Source organism: Eretmochelys imbricata, chromosome 1 (genome assembly GCF_965152235.1).
Source record: "Eretmochelys imbricata isolate rEreImb1 chromosome 1, rEreImb1.hap1, whole genome shotgun sequence".
NCBI classification, from domain to species: domain Eukaryota; kingdom Metazoa; phylum Chordata; order Testudines; family Cheloniidae; genus Eretmochelys; species Eretmochelys imbricata.
Window position 1 is genome coordinate 250038454 of NC_135572.1, and position 16887 is coordinate 250055340.

Below are 16887 nucleotides of genomic sequence, written 5' to 3' on the forward strand. Positions count from 1 at the left end.
GCCATAATCATTTACCAGATACAGCTAATAAAAACATCCCTAATCAAGAAAAAAATAAAATGCACATATAATTCATTTCATAGTCTGTGATACAGAATGTTTGTATCATCATTATCCTACAACTCTTTCACACACACCTGCCCCCACTTTGAACACAAGCCACTCTTTGCCTCTTACTGATTTTTTCTGTCATGCATGTCAGAAAAACCTTTTCTGATACAATGGCGCCCTCTTTTGGATCTTTCCCATCACTGTATTTATCCAAGTTACTCAACTGAAATGCTACAGTGTCACAGCAATTTATGCCTGTTCTTGAAGGATTTCCAGAAGTAGCAGTTTAATTCCGGTGTTCATTAAACTTTAGAAGTGCAGATGTACACTTTTCCCCTATATAAAACAAGAGTTTAAAGAAGATTTGTCATCAAACCCAGAAGTTCCTAAATTTAAGAAAAAACTATTTTCAGAACATGTGGTTTGTTCTCTGAAGCATGGCATGCATGTCTCAGATGTAAGCAAAAGCCTGTGTGCAAGAGTTCCACTAAGTGCTGATGGTGGTAATGAAACCACAAAGGCAGCCACCAGAATGCTCTCAGTTCCTCCACCTTCTCTTTTTAGCTATATGATCAGCCATTGCAAACCCCCTCCCCTTTCCCTCAGCCCAGCCATAGCAGATTCCAAGATAGCTGTATCTAAGAACGGATTGCTAATTGCACATTAGTACAGCATGTATATACATGCATATGCACACACACTTGTCATTCGTCTAGAATTCCTTCCCTACAGAATCCCAAATTTCTAATAGTTGAAATGATTTGTTCAGTATAAGCAACATTGAACACAGCCACTAATATGGGACATTCTGGAATGCAGCAAAAATGTCCCAGAGGCGAGAAGGGTTGTAATGCCCTGCAGTTCCGAGGCAGGAAACAATCAAGAAAGAAAACACACAACCCTCTCTGGATTTCCTCCCCACCTCCAAAGTCCCAAATAGTCCACATATATAGAAGTGTCCATTTCACCTCTGTCTGCAGGATGGCAGCTCTCTGTTCTTTAGCTGTAAGGGATTCTTTCAGCACCTCGATATGCTGCTTGCTGTCAGAGAACTGGTTTGTGAGGGTCTCCAGTTTTGTCTGCAAGGCCAGCAGCTCAGTGTCTTTGCGTGACAGCTCCTGTTTCACCTGACCAATCTGAAGAAGGAAACGAACATGGGGAAGAGGAAAAAGAAGAGAGGATCGATAGTTACCAATCTATACCTTTAACACAGCAATAAAAAATGATCATTCATAAAAACTACCAAAGAAGAAAATGATATTCTAAAGAACAAGTCTTTCGCTGCCTGTAAGCCTAGCAGAAAGGTCTCCACAGAACATCAGGGGAAAAAGGGGGAAGTAAATCCCATTCAGTTAGTAAAAGGTATGCATTTAAATAGAGTGAAACCCATATTCAGCTATCCTATAATGGACAATCCAAAATCAACTGTTTACCGGGGTAGTCTTTTAATGAAGATGCAACAGAACTGTACTGGATATGTACATTGCTCAGGTAGTAACAGTGCATTGTAAACACCTAAAGAGATTAGATATGTTTGGGTATACCTCTGAGTGATCTCTTTGATGGGTGTTTGCCTTTTGTCACTTGAACTAGTTTCTTCTGCCACCCTTTCAGTGCACCAATCCAAACCCATCTCCAGAGAGAATGTCAGTGAAACATACCTTTCATTTTTACATTTGGTAAAACTAGCATTTCACCCTTCCTGACATGAGAAACATCCCTTTATTTGGGAATCTTTCTTAAAGTGAGTCTGAGTCTAGTGTAAAACTATTAACACTAAAATTACAACAAATCATACTAAAAAAGCTGCTTTTGGAATTGCTATGCAATGAAAATCTCTATGCAGATTTAGAGTTCACTGAAGACAGTGGCAAAATTCCCATGGTTTCAAGAGACAGAGAATCTCAATGAATAATGAGTGAAAAATTTCATCTGCACAGTAGTGGGATAAGATTAAAAACCTCAGACTAAAAACAACCATCACCCAGGACACCTTTGGAACCAAACCTGAAGTCAAGAATACATGCTTAAAGAGAGGGATTGGTTGAGGCTACAAACTGACATAAATCAGGCTTATAATTGGAAATTTCTGGTTTTGCCTCCTCCCCTAAAAAAGGGCAATTTAATTTAGGCCTAACATTTTGATCAAAGGAGGAGGAACAGGTCTTTATAAAGCCAAACATGAACAATTTACAAACAACTTCCCCAGCAGTGCTGGAAACCCAAGCCCAACAGCATGCTAAATTCATGCAAACCAGAAAATGAAGCAGATTATAAACTAAAATGAAACTGACCAGTCCAATTTTGTTTTCCAAACTGAGTGAAATACACATGAAAAAAGCATAAATCTTATTTTTTTAAAAGAATGAACTACATTTTAAAAAATGTCAATTTTAATAATCTGAGGTGTTAATGGCAATACAGATGTCTTAAAAATAATATTTTGAGTCCTTAGATGAAAGTAAGGAAGTGGACAAGTTTCCTTATATCTTGACAATACCCTGTTGATAAATGGATATTTTAAAAATCCTCTTTCTTGGATGCTACTGCAGTTTTTCTAACACATCACCTCAGACCTGTGTGTCCTGGAGTAAAATGGTGTGTAGGGGAGATGACTGTAGGTGTGTAGAAACTGGGGACAGGTTAAAATTTCTTTCTCCATTTTTTAAAGGAGAAACTGGAGAGAAGTTAAAGAGAATTTCATTTAGAGGACTATTAAATGGTAAGTCATTAACTTAATTCTGACTTTAAAGTTCATCTTACACTAGATGCTAGACACATTAGTTCTTTTTACTGATAGAAAATACTTCAATAAAAAGATTCCTCATTCCATTTAGCAGAGAGGCACCTAAGTGTGAATTGTAGCAGTTTCTGCAGTCAGCCTCTCAAACTTTTGTTCCTATATAACAACCAAAACCAAATGCATTAATTACCTTGGGTACAGCATAAGAAATGGAAAGGAATTACAGAATTTCAGGCTAGTTCAGTTTTCTTACTGTCTCTCAACCAAAAAAACCTTGTAAGCTTCAGATGGCACTACATTCTCCAATTCAGGGGCAACACAAATTAGAGTAAAATCACTGGTCAGTTTTGCTTTTGAAAAAAGACAATTTACTTTGGCTCCACCTGAAGAAGAGGGAATTTAGACCCTCTTAGCCCAGATATTTTAATTTGATGACGTTTTACCTGCATACAGATAATACGCAATATTAATAGTCTCAGGAAATGTCATAAATTCATTGTCCCCAGATCCAAAATTTCAGAGCCTTGAGCCCCCCGAGCTATCATGCTCAAGCTCTTTAGGAAGGAATGTACTGCATACCAATCAAAGCTGCACAGGAAATGAAGGCAGCCTGAAGTGTTCACATCTCTCTGCTCTTGAACACACACTGATCACCCAGAGCATTCACAGTACTTTACAGTAAGGAAAAACATATACTGCAGAAATGATATAGGGCCAGATTTTCAAAAGAGAACAGATCTCATTTAGGCAACTACATCAAGGATATATTTTCAAAAGTGTTCAGCACCAACAGCTCCCACTGTTACATCTTCGGAGAGATATTCGAAGGAGCAGCACATACTGTAGAAAAAACTATGCACTCATTTTGGTGCCTAAATAAAACTGCAGCTCTTCTGAAAAATCTAACTGCAATTTTGGGTGCTGAGCACTTTTGAAAATCTGCCCCAATATGACAGAACAAATAACCATCAAGTTGAATCATACTACTTAAGACAACAAATAAGGTATTCAGAGTGCGTTTTGAACAGTGATGCTACAGATGCCAAGCTGATGTGAACAAGAGGCAGATACAGAGCAGAGCAAACTGGTTAGTTCTACTGTCATGTAAATTAGCAGAGTGTAAAAGAAGAAAAGTGTAAGCTACCAGAAAGCCACAGACCTAGCAAAGACCCAGTGAATGGCCACTGCACACAAAGAGATGAATCTTACGGCAGAGACCTCAGCCTGGAGACCAGCCACTCTTTTTTTCAGCTCCTCCCCTTGAACCTCTTTGGCACTTAGTTCTTCCTTCAGTTGCTCTACCTGCCACGACATTGTTATTCTTTTCAATGTTTATCATTTGTTGTCTTCTAGTTGACCTATTTCAGCCATCATAGTGACGAAACGTGACAAAGAACTACACAGCAAGATCATGACTGGTCACTCATTCCCTCATCCTTGCTGTCATGATCAGAGGAGTTTAAAGTTCCTCTATTTTCACAAGTCCCCAGGCAAGAGTTTCATCACCATACTTATAAAAATTAACACTACAAACATGGTTACAGTTGGTTTATACATTTCAGATCTAGGGCATATTACCCAACCATTTTGAAACTGGGAGCAAGTAGAAAATTAAAACAGAAATAGTGAGAGAAAAATCATTTACTTCAAAGGTGTAAACTGGACTAATATGCCAGGAAGCAGCTGTTGATGTTAACACAAACACATCATTAAAAGGACAACTATATATATTTATTAAGCAAGACAAGACAGAGGGATAGGAGAAGACAACAGGATTGTGGCTGGTCATAAGCCACAAGGGGGATAAGGCTGTTAAATCAACAAGGGGTAGGGAGGAAGTTGTCAGCAGGAGAGAAGAGCGTGTGATGTATGGAAGAGATCCAGAAATTTATCACAAGCAAATAGGTTCATCAAGTCTGTAAAACTGCAACTCCCTTCGGGGAGGATGATGTGATGTGAGTTTCTAACACAGTGAAGGGGAAATAACTGGATATGGTAAGGTAGTACGAAAGCTTGGTAATTCAAATGGCCTTTGCATATGCCTAAAATGTTCCCCCCCCCTCCTCATTTGCTAGTGGTAACTCAACAGGATAAAAAGCGCTATTTGAAAAACAGAGGCGTTTTCCCTGGGGTGAGTCAATGTACTGGAGTGGTGGAGGCACTAACAAGTCTTATTACCACATATATTTCTGCTTTAGGGTATTGTAATCTTGTGTTTAACTTTCTCCAACAGGTTAGAACTATATTGTTTAAACAAATCATTTCACTGAAGGACAAATACAGTGGTGAGCACTCCACAATATCCAGTAGAAACAAAATAGGAAGTGACCTTAAACTCTACAGTCCAGCAAGCAGTGTTGATACCAAGCTCTGTGCCAAAGTACCTGTGTTTCTCAGTGCCATCTTGCCTTGCAGCACAAACATACTCATAAGTTTGAAAAAATCTTGGCACCACTACTGAAGTAGAATCTGTTCATTTTATGATAACACTACTGGAAGGACAGTGCAATAGAAACCCCTTCACTACAGTTCATGCTCACCCCAGACTTGAAACAACACTAAATCTCTTGGTCATGTCACAGTGATCCAACAGGTCAAATGGGAAGAAATATTTTTCTCCCTCCATAAAGTATTTTTAAAAGGCTGCTAAACTAAGAGCATGTCTACACGAACACTTACAGCACGGCAAGCTAGGGTGTCAATCTACAGCTCTCCAACATGCCACACACTAACTGTCCATATGACCTTGCTGATGCCCACTAGGGAACTTTTAGTGTGCATCAGCAGAGTTCACACACACAGTTAGTAAGCGTCATGTTAGAGAATTGTAGCTCTACAATTGTAGCCGGTATCAAGTGGAGTGCTCCAAGGGTCGGTCCTGGGGCCGGTTTTGTTCAATATCTTCATAAATGATCTGGAGGATGGTGTGGATTGCACTCTCAGCAAATTTGTGGATGATACTAAACTGGGAGGAGTGGTAGATACGCTGGAGGGGAGGGATAGGATACAGAAGGACCTAGACAAATTGGAGGATTGGGCCAAAAGAAATCTGATGAGGTTCAATAAGGATAAGTGCAGGGTCCTGCACTTAGGATGGAAGAATCCAATGCACCGCTACAGACTAGGGACCGAATGGCTAGGCAGCAGTTCTGCGGAAAAGGACCTAGGGGTGACAGTGGACAAGAAGCTGGATATGAGTCAGCAGTGTGCCCTTGTTGCCAAGAAGGCCAATGGCATTTTGGGATGTATAAGTAGGGGCATAGCGAGCAGATCGAGGGACGTGATCGTCCCCCTCTATTCGACATTGGTGAGGCCTCATCTGGAGTACTGTGTCCAGTTTTGGGCCCCACACTACAAGAAGGATGTGGATAAATTGGAGAGAGTCCAGCGAAGGGCAACAAAGATGATTAGAGGTCTAGAACACATGACTTATGAGGAGAGGCTGAGGGAGCTGGGATTGTTCATTCTGCAGAAGAGAAGAATGAGGGGGGATTTGATAGCTGCTTTCAACTACCTGAAAGGGGGTTCCAAAGAGGATGGCTCTAGACTGTTCTCAATGGTAGCAGATGACAGAACGAGGAGTAATGGTCTCAAGTTGCAGTGGGGGAGGTTTAGATTGGATATTAGGAAAAACTTTTTCACTAAGAGGGTGGTGAAACACTGGAATGCGTTACCTAGGGAGGTGGTAGAATCTCCTTCCTTAGAGGTTTTTAAGGTCAGGCTTGACAAAGCCCTGGCTGGGATGATTTAACTGGGAATTGGTCCTGCTTCGAGCAGGGGGTTGGACTAGATGACCTTCAGGGGTCCCTTCCAACCCTGATATTCTATGATTCTATGATTCTACAACCCAGCTTGCCATGCAGTAAGTGTTTAGGTTAATTAAGGGCATGTCTACACAAACTATAAGAAGAACTAGATAAGAACTAGAAAAGAACCAAAGATATTGACAAATCTCACTTAAGTCAATGGAAGCTGTGAGTGTATATCTAAAGACAGAATCTGGCCCACAGTTCTATAGTTTTCCTTAAACATTCCATTTTCCTTTGTTAAGTATTCTAAGGCTAGTCCAGTCATTTCAGAGTAGAATGCAGATGCCTCCTCTCTCCTATCTCCCAATGCTCGCAGTACAGGGCAGGTCCCAAATCTATCCCTTGATTCGATGACATGAGTAGGAGTACTTCTCCCACCTGTTCCCCAAGGCTCAGAATTCATTATGCTACTATCATTGCTCTCTAATTACCTTGTTTTTCATGAATTTGGAATGACTACGGTACACCTCCATTTGCTTCATTTCCTCCTCACGCTCTTCTGTGCTTAGAGCTCCATTTGACTTCAGCATCTGAATCTCCTCTTCCAAGTCACGGAGACCACGTTCCATGGAGGAGATTTTTGAGTCCTGAAAAGAGTAAGAAGAGAGGGAAACCAACGTGCAGTTAAACGTCTCATTAACACACTGTAAGAGGAACAATGTATATGAGTGCACCAGTGTTGTAACTGCCCCTTAATAAACATTCCCTGAGTAATTACTCTGCACCTGTTTAAACATCATCTCTGAGCAACTAAGACTGACTGCCTGAGAGGGCACTTTTCTCCAGTTCTCTCCATTCTGCAAGCAAAGGAGTGTAAGCCTGTGAACTAGGCTGTTGCTATGGGTGGCATTTGAAGTGAACACTAAGTAAGAGACTGTGAAACAGTCACTTTGCAGTCCTGAGGTTATATATACACCAGAGAAATTATTATGGTGACAGTAATACAAATAATGATGGCACAGTATTAGTACAAACAGCAGTTTCATAGTGACCCTAAGCCATGGATGTGCCACAAGTATGGGAAAAGAGAGCTTGTGAAACAAGTTCGTCTCAGCTTCTACTGATGTGGTCTACGTGACAAATGAGAAACAATAAACATCATAAAGCACGGAATGGATGCACTGATATCAATCTATTCCTGAGTGGATGAACATATAGTGATACTAAATTAGTCCAAGCCTCACACATACTTTTTCAAATATTTCTACACAGTTAAAAAAATACATACATGTTACAAGTAAACAATCCAATCTGTTGTCTTTTTCATGCTGTAACAGAATAAACAGAGGTCTTCCAATCTACTTGATTTATTGTTGATTGTTTATTGTCTCAGGTGTTAGACATAACAGGAAGAAATGGTTAACCTATTCTGTAACTGTTGTTCTTCAATATATGTTGCATATGTCCATTCCATTTCATGTGTGTGCATGCCCAGTGCACAATTGTCAGAGATTTTTCCCTCAGCGGTACCTGTCAGGGTGGGTGCATGTGCCCTCTGCTACTGCATGATGGTATAAAGGACAGAGCTGTGCCCAATCTCCCTCAGTTCCTTCTTACCAGACAGACTCCAGTAGAGAGAGGAAGGAGAGTGGATTGTGGAATGGATACATGCAACACATCTCAGAGAACATGATAGTAACTGTTTCTTCTTTGAGTGATTGCACACGTCTATTCCACTTCAGGTGATTCACACAAGCAATTCATACAAGCAGGTCAATCTGGAGGGGAGGATCAGAGTCTACCTGAATAAAGACTGAAGGTCGACACAACAAACTTGGCTTCATCTCTAGATTGCTGAGAAACATCATAAGAGGAGGCAAAGGTATGCAAGTTTGCCAAAATCCAGAACAGGCACTTGGGGAAGAAGGGCATTTGCAACCTCTAGAGCCTTTGATGAATGTGCTAACACTCTCTTTGGAGGGTTTACATTGGCCAAGTCATAGCACAAATGTATACAAGAGGAGATCCAGGATGAGTTTCTTTGAGAAAAGTCGGGACCTGCCCTTCATCCAGTTTGCAACTGCCACAAACAACTGTGAAGATGATTGGAATGATTTAGTCCTGTACAGGTAAAACACCAACACTATCCTAGTCTCCTCCTGACATCTAACATGTGAAGACTCTCCTCATCCTTATGAGTATGAGGTTTAGAGGAAAAAGCTGGTAAACAGATAGCTTGATTAATATGGAACCGAGACACCACTTTGGTGAGGAACTTTAGATGAGGGCACAGGTACAGCTTGTCCTTTTAGAAAACAGCATAAGGAGATTCAGACACTAGAGTTTGTAATTCATCCACTCTCCTGGCTGATATAATTGACAAAAAAAAGGCTACCTTCATTAAGAGAGGGAGTAATGAACAGGCAGCCAGCAGGTCAAACAGAGAACTCATTAGCTTCATTAACAGCAGATTTAAGTGACATGGATCCTCTACTTGGGGATATAATCAGTTCACAGCCTTTAGAAATCTGATTGTCACAGGATCTGAGAAAAGTAAGCAGCTGCTTCTTCAGCATTCCTCTCAGGTCAGCTTGACCTCGGCCTAAAGCTTCAACTACTTTAATCACTTATGCTAAGTTAGTAACTTATCCTAAGTTATAAGAACAAACTTATTGAACATTTATATGAAATAGCATATAAGCACTTTTTTTTTAATAACAAGTATGGGACAGGTTTTTGGGGGCGGGAGGGGGAGGGGCAGGATTGTTAGGTATTTGGGAAGCCTCACCCATGCAGACCTGGCTGATCCCAAACCTCTCCCATTCAGTCAGGCACATCTGCCCTTGTCCCCGCATCCCCCAACCTGATGAGTCCCTGCAGCCTCCTCTTCCCTCCCCATGTGGCCATGCACCCCCACTCCCATTCAGACCCTGGCTCAACCCTGTCATCCCACTAGCTTCTGAACCCACGCCCCAGTCTGTCCCCCTCACTAGCCATTCCAGACCTCAGTCTGTGACCACCCCCAGCAGCCCCATGTGCCATATTCTGTCCTAAACTGGCTCCATGGACTAGGTGCTGTGATGAACTTCTACTTCTGGGGGAAATATGTGCCACTGCATACACACAGAAAATCCTTCCCCCCCACCGAAAATACAATCTGCCCCAGAAGTGCTGCAGTTCTACCTTTTGCCCATCAGAGGCTACTGTGGCACAGAACAGCCTGCTGCATTCCTACTGTTGGCTATTCTGGCACCACAGTGGCCTCTGATGGGCAAAAGACAGAACTGCAGCACTTCTGGGGCAGATTGTATTTTCTGAATAAAAAAATAAAATTATTTGGGACACATGAATTCTGTGCATGCGCAGTGGTGCAGGAGTAATACTGGATCAGCTCAACAGGCCATCTAGCCCAGTATCTTCTCTTCTGACAGTGGCCAGTGCCAGATGCTTCAGAGGGAATGAACAGAACAGGGCAATTGTTGAGTGATTCATCCCATCATCCAGTCCCAGCTTCTGGGAGTCAGAGATTTAGGGACACCAAGAACATGGGGTTCCGTCACTGAGCATCTTCGCTAATAGCCATTGATGGACCTATCCTTTACTAACTTATCTAATTCTTTTTTGAGCCCAGATATATCACTCGTCTTCACAATATCTCCTGGCAACGAATTCCATAGGTTGACTGAGCATTGTGAGAAGAAGTTCTTCCTTATGTTTGTTTTAAACCTGCTGCCTATTAATTTCACTGGATGGCGTCTTGTGTTCTTGCATTATATAAAGGCTTAAATAACAAACACTTTCCCACACCATTCATGATTTTATAAATCTCTATCATATCCCCCCTTAGTCATCTCTTTTCCAAGCTGGACAGTCCCAGTCTTTTTAATCTCTCCTCATATGGAAGGTGTTTCATACCCCTAATCATTTCTTTTGCCCTTCTCTGTACATTTTCCAATTCTAAAAACCAGTTACTAACCTTTTGTAACTGTTGTTTTTTGAGATGTGTTGCTCATGTCCATTCCATGCTAGTTGTGTGCATGCCACCTGCACAGTTGCTGGAAATTTTTCCCTAAGTAGTACCCATTAGCCCCCTCTGGAGTTGTGTCCATATGCGTCAGTATAAAGGACGCCACTGGCCCCACGCCCTCTCAGTTCCTTCTTGCAAGTAGCTCCAACAGAGGGGTAGAAGGGCTGATCATGGAATGGACATGAGTATCATATCTTAAAGAACAGCAGTTACAAAAGGTTAATAACCATTTTTTCTTCTTCAATTCTTGCTCATATCCATTCCATACTAGGTGACTCACAAGCAGTATTCCCGGAGGTGGGCTCAGAGTTCATGGACATGTTGACTGCAATACTGCTCTCCCAAAACAGGCATCACCATGGGCCTGTTGGATGATAGCATAGTGGGAAGCAAAGGTATGAACCAATCTCCAGGTTGGGGCTCTGAAGATGTCCTGGATTGGTACCTGCACGAGGAATGCTGTAAATGAAGTCCGGGCTTCTGTGGAATGAGTGATCACAATGCCCAGAAGCAGAATCTTCGCTTGCTTGAAGAAAGCTCAGATACAGGTGATTTTTCAGGACGATATCCTTTAGGATGACACAAGTAGTCCTCTCATCCTTTCCGCTATTGCTACAAAGAGTTGCGTGGACTTGCAGAAGGGCTTAATCCTCTTGATATAAAAGGCGAGGGTCTGCTTAACATCCAATGTATGATGTTCCTCAGAGATTTTGTGAGGTTTTGGAAAGAAGACAGGTAGAAAAACATCCTGGGTGTTGTGGAATTGCAACACCATCTTTGGTAGGAAGGTGGGATGGGGGCGCAGTTGGACCTTGTCCTTGAAAAATACCACAGAAGGGAGTTCTGACATCAGGGCTTTGATCTAAGAGGCTCTTCTGGCCAAGGTGATCACCACCAAGAAGGTGACCTTGCAAGAGAGAAGCAGTAGGGAGTATAATGATAAAAGATGAAAGGGAGGCCCCATGAGCATCAACAGACCAGATTTAAGTCTCATGGGGGGGATCGGTTTGCAAACCTGAGGATAGAGTCTTTCAAGCCCCTTGAGAAACATGACTCTTCTTATGGGAGAACACTGATCTGCCATTCACTGGAGGGTGCAAGGCTGAGATGGCTGCCAAGTGAACCCTTGACAGAGCCAGACCCTGATGCTTTAGATGGAGTAGAGTGTCCAATATAGACTGCAGAGAAGAACGGGATGGAGAAGGTTCCATTCAGAGGCCCAACAAGTGAAATGTTTCCACTTGGCCAGGTAGGTAGCCCTGGTGGAAGGCTTTCTACTACCTAGCAAGATCTGTCAAACCTAATCCAAGCAGACTTGTTCTTCAGGGTCCAGCCATGCAGCTACCACATTGTCAGGTGCAGAGAAGCGAGGCCTGAGTGAAGCAACTGGTCGTGATCTTGTGAAATCAAGTCCAGGCAGAGTGGGAGCACGAGTGGAGCTGCCAGTGAAAGGTCCAGAAGCATAATGAACCAATGCTGGCATGGCCATGCTGGTGCTATCCGGACAACCCTAGCCTTGTCCCATTTGATTTTCAGGAGGACCTTGTGAACCAAGGGGATCACTGGAAAAGCGTACAGTAGCAGTCTGACCACGAGAGCAGGAAGGCATCGGATAGGGAACCATGCTGAGCCTGCACAGCGAACAGAACTGATGGCATTTCCTGTTCTGTCTGGTGGCAGACAGGTTCACCTGAGGAGGCCCCCACCGCTGGAAGATGACACTGACTACTTCCAGGTGAAGAGACCACTTGTAGTGATAGGAAAAGAATCTGCTGAGGCAACCCGACGGCGCATTTTGGGCTCCCGGGAGATGTGACACCTCGAAGTGAATGGGGTGTTCCACGCAGAAGTCCCACAGCTGGAGGGCGTCCTGGCACAGGGCTGAAGATAGAGCTCCTCCCTGCTTGTTGATGTAAAACAGTGAAGCAGTGCTGTCCGTCAGGACCTGCAACACTTTGCCCGAGATCTGGAGAAGGAACACCTGGCAAGCCAAGCGTATCGCCCTGAGTTCCCCTATGTTTATATGCAGGGAGAGTTCTTCCTGGGACCAGACGCCCTGGGTCCTGAGACCGCTGAGATGGGCTCCCCACCCCAAGTCTGATGCACCCAAGACTAAGGTTACCGACGTTGAAGGGGCAGCAAGGGATACCCCCTTCCATTACAGATACTAAGTCTCTCCACCAGGTCAGCGAAGTGCGGACTGGAGGCGGAATAGTGAGTATTAAGTCCAGGGGGGGTCTGCTTGGGGAGTAGACTGATGCCAGACAGATCTGGAAGGGTCTGAGGCACAGCCTTGCATACTGCACCATGTATGTACTTGCTTCCATGTGTCCCAATAGTTTAAGGCAGACCCTAGCAGTCATTATTGGGTGGACCGTGACCTTGGAAATCAGGTTTGACATAGCTCAAAATCGGGCTTCCAGTAGGTAAGCTTTGGCCTGGGTCAAGTCAAACACTGCCCGATGAACTCTATTCTCTGAACCAGGACTAGGGTTGACTTCTGCTCATTTATCAACAGACCCAGCACTTGGAAGGTGGCCCATACAGTACTGATGCTGTGTTGGACATGTGCCTGACCTTTGATCTTCTTCTTCTCTGATATGGATAGACCTTCTTCTATAATATGGGTAGACCTGCATACCTTGACACCTGAAGAAGGCTGCTACCACTGCCATACACTTCGTGAAGACCTGTGGGGCTGCCGATAAGCCAAAAGGAAGAGTGGTGAATTGGAAGTTGCGTTGACCCACTACAAACCTGAGAAATATTCTGTGATCGCGGAAGAGAGAGTTGTGGAAATAAGCATCCTTTAGGTCGAGGGCAGCAGTCTCCTGGATCCAGGAAGGGAATGTCAGAGGCCAGGGAGACCATGCTGAACCTCAGTTTCTTGATATATATGTTGAGGCGACACAGGTCCAGGATGGGCCGTAGCCACCTCCCCCCTTTGGGATTAGGATATATCGGGAGTAAAACCTCTTTCCTCTCAAATCTCGAGGAACCTCCTCTATGGCCCCAAGATGTAGGAGGGCTTCCACCTCTTGGATGATAATCTGCTCTTGAGAAAGGTCCCTGAAGAGGGACAGGGGTTGCACCCCACTTGTCTCTCCACTGCACTGGAGAACACCCTATCTTGGTGCATTGTTTTTTATGCCTCTTCCTTGGCACTGGGGATGGAGAGCAGTGCCGGGAAGAGCATAATGCCAGAGGAGTGCTCTTGCACAAGTATCGAAGTGCTCAGTGTCGATTCAGAGCAGTTCAGCTCCGAGGCTGGTTTGAGGGCTGCCTCCATAAGAATGGCCTTCAGCTGAATGTCTCTATCCTTTCTCGTGCGGGGTTTGAAATCCCGGCAGATCTGGCACTTCTCTTTAACATGAACTCCCCCAGACACTTTAGATGGCTAGTGTGAGGGTAACTAAATGGCATCCGCTTGCTGCACGAGGCACATGGCTTGAACCCCAGGGACCAAGGCATGCCCAGCCCCTGGGGCGAAAAGTCCCTTGACAACGGGGACAACTACTAATATTACTGTATATACTAACTACAATAACTATATAAAATATGAAGAGAGAAAGTCCAAGCCACTGGGAAAGAAGCAATGCTATAGCAAGAGGGGTCATTCCACGTCCATGTCACGGGTGGTAAGAAGGAACTGAGAGGGCACGGTCCAATTTCTTCCTGGCCATGGGTCCCCGATTGGTGGCCATGACAGAGGCTTTAGAGGATACCAAGGGTGGTAGGCACTCAAAGGAGAATGGTGAGGTACATGATGTTACTGTGAAATGTATAAGCCAACTCTGAATCAAAAGATGAATCAGCCTCCTCCGACCAAGTGGAGGATTGTTCCTGGATGTTGGGATTGATGTCAGGAACTTGGAAAAGGTGGCCCTGGAGAGAACACAGCTGACTTCCCTCTGGATAGCACCGCATGAAAAGGCACATGCGAGTCCACGGTAGCACATGCTAGGACAAAGCCACCAATAAGGCTACAGTAGCAACTGCCTGTGCTGGGCGAGACGTCTCTAGCATGGCCAATGAAACTGGTACCAAGAGACTCAGAAGGATCCCTAGCCACTGTATAAGGCTCTGAAGTCAACTGTACTGGGAAAGTCTTAGTGCTGAGACATCAAGGGCAGCACCGTTGCACTAGAAGGAGCCACTTACTGGCCAGTCTCAATGGGCCAGGGCTAGTGCCAACAGTCCTGCCTGAGCAGTTGACTACTTCAGAGAGTGCCTAGGTCTTGAACACACACTACAGTCTTTGTTCACATGCTTGCTGCTGGAATTTGAGCCAGGGGACCTTTATCTCCCGGATATTGAGTCCTTAGACACCATCTTCTGGTGCCTCTTGTTCAGTACCCAGGAGGGAGAATGGCCTGGAGGATCAGCAAGACCAGGAGGCGCACTTCTGATGGATTCCAATGTGTTTGGTACCTACTCTGAGCGGGAAGGCTCCAAGGGTGTGCACAGGACTGCCTCCATCACAGAAACTTAAACCTGGCCTCTTCTTGGTACTTGGTTTAAAACTCCTGCAAATTTGGCATCAGTTGTGAATGTGAGTATCCCAAAATCACTTCAGGCAACTGGAGTGTGAGTCATTCACGGGCATAGGTTTTTTTTGCAAGAATGGCAGGGCTTGAAGCCCGATGATCTAGATATGCGCCAGCACCAGTCACCCAGGAACAGAAACTGAAGTGTTTAAAAAAAAAAACAAAAACACTTTAAAATTAAACTTACTTTTGTAATTACAGTACCTAACATTATTGCTACTAATGTACTAAAACAAGTACCAAATATGTACAAAACACAAAATGAGGAAAAGACTTGCAATAGCAAGATCACACATTTCAACAATCATTATGGGGTAGTCAGAAGAAATTATGGGGCATTGGGGGGTGCCCTTTATACCATTGTGCAGCAGCACGAGGCAGCAGAGGGCACATGCACTGTCTCAATGGGTTACAGCTGAGGGAAAAATCTCTGACAACAGTGCACATGACATGCACACACCCACCTGAAATGGAATGGACACATGCAATCACTTGAAAAGGAATTGATGCACACAGAACACAGAGCCCTTATGCTCACTATTACACACATACCTATTCATTTATAAAATGCATCCTCTAAAAGCAGACGTGTCTGTCCTACTCAATTTCTCCAAGGACTACTAGCAAACTCATTCCCCGGAAAAACTGTAGGGTTTGACACTACCCACCTTTCTACCCTATGCTCACCACATACTTCTTTTACTTGTTATTTTCCCCAGCTAGATGCACAGATTGATAAGGCTAGAAGGGACTATGATCATGCAGTCTGATCTCTTGCATAATATATGCAATAGAATTTGATTCATGCACATCTCAAAGTGTAAAAAAGGGGGTTATTGAGGCATGCACTGCAGCTAACAATCTGAGAGAGAAAGGGGAAAAGACCAGCTATATGTTTTCAAAAGGAAAACTCGCTAGCCTGTTAGGAAGCATGGGGAAGGTATTGGGAGACTCCAAAATGGAAAAGAGAGAAATGGCTACAGAGAAAGTTAATACTGGAGAACAAGAGTGGGAAGTGGTGAAAAGGAAGAGTGTGAATGCAAAGATGAGAAGGAAGAGAAAATATTTATTTATACTGCACGTTTCATGCACATTATGGAACATACAATCTGGCATACAACTACATGAAGTTGTGTAAATATATATGCAATCCATTTGTGGTCCTTGGGCTCTCTGATGGGGTGTACCTACCCCGCACCAGCCCTGAAAGGGTTAACTGTTGCAGGCTGAGGAAGCCCTGCCCCTCCGACTCTGGTGGGCATGCTTAGCCTGAAGGCAGAGTATAAAAGGAAGCAGCCCAGCTCAATCTGGGCAGGCTGCTGAAGGGGGAGGATACAGACTCTTACCAGGGAGCGGCTACAGGCCCCAACTATAGAGCCACAGCACACAGAGTTCCAGACAGACACCAGTCTGCCTGATGAGCCCAGAGAAGAGACCATGCTAACAGAAGGGTACACCCCTTGAGGACCCCAGAGACCCAGGGAAACCATTGAGCTTCGCCAAAGGAGAAAGGGTAAGAAGCAGCCCACGGGACTTCAACTTTCCTCCTATGAGTGAACTGGGGAACCAGTCACAGTGTTTTGGGAGTAACCCCACTGACTCAGTGGTAAGCTCCCCTCACCACTGCCAGGGCCCTACACTGGGACTCGGAGGAGCTGGGAGGACCTGTAGTAGCAGGATTGTCAAGTCCCCCTACCCTGGGCACCACACCCCCCTTGGTGGCACCCCGCTACCCCAATGAGCCAATAAGCCGCACTACCCTGAGTGGAA

General features: G+C 44.2%; 1 protein-coding gene across 7 annotated transcripts in view; it reads right to left on the reverse strand.

Moving 5' to 3' along the window:
* Positions 1–16887, reverse strand: part of ERC1 (ELKS/RAB6-interacting/CAST family member 1) — a 545338-nt gene that overhangs the window by 399061 nt on the left and 129390 nt on the right. For 5 of the 7 annotated variants that reach the window (XM_077827362.1, XM_077827358.1, XM_077827341.1 and 2 more), the window contains 3 exons: positions 7035–7190; positions 4013–4096; positions 1020–1187 (listed from right to left, as the gene is read on the reverse strand). In XM_077827362.1, coding sequence (XP_077683488.1) covers positions 1020–1187; positions 4013–4096; positions 7035–7190 — 408 coding nt within the window. The remainder of the gene's footprint in view (positions 1–1019; positions 1188–4012; positions 4097–7034; positions 7191–16887) is intronic. The other 2 variants (XM_077827360.1, XM_077827359.1) reach the window with 1 other exon arrangement.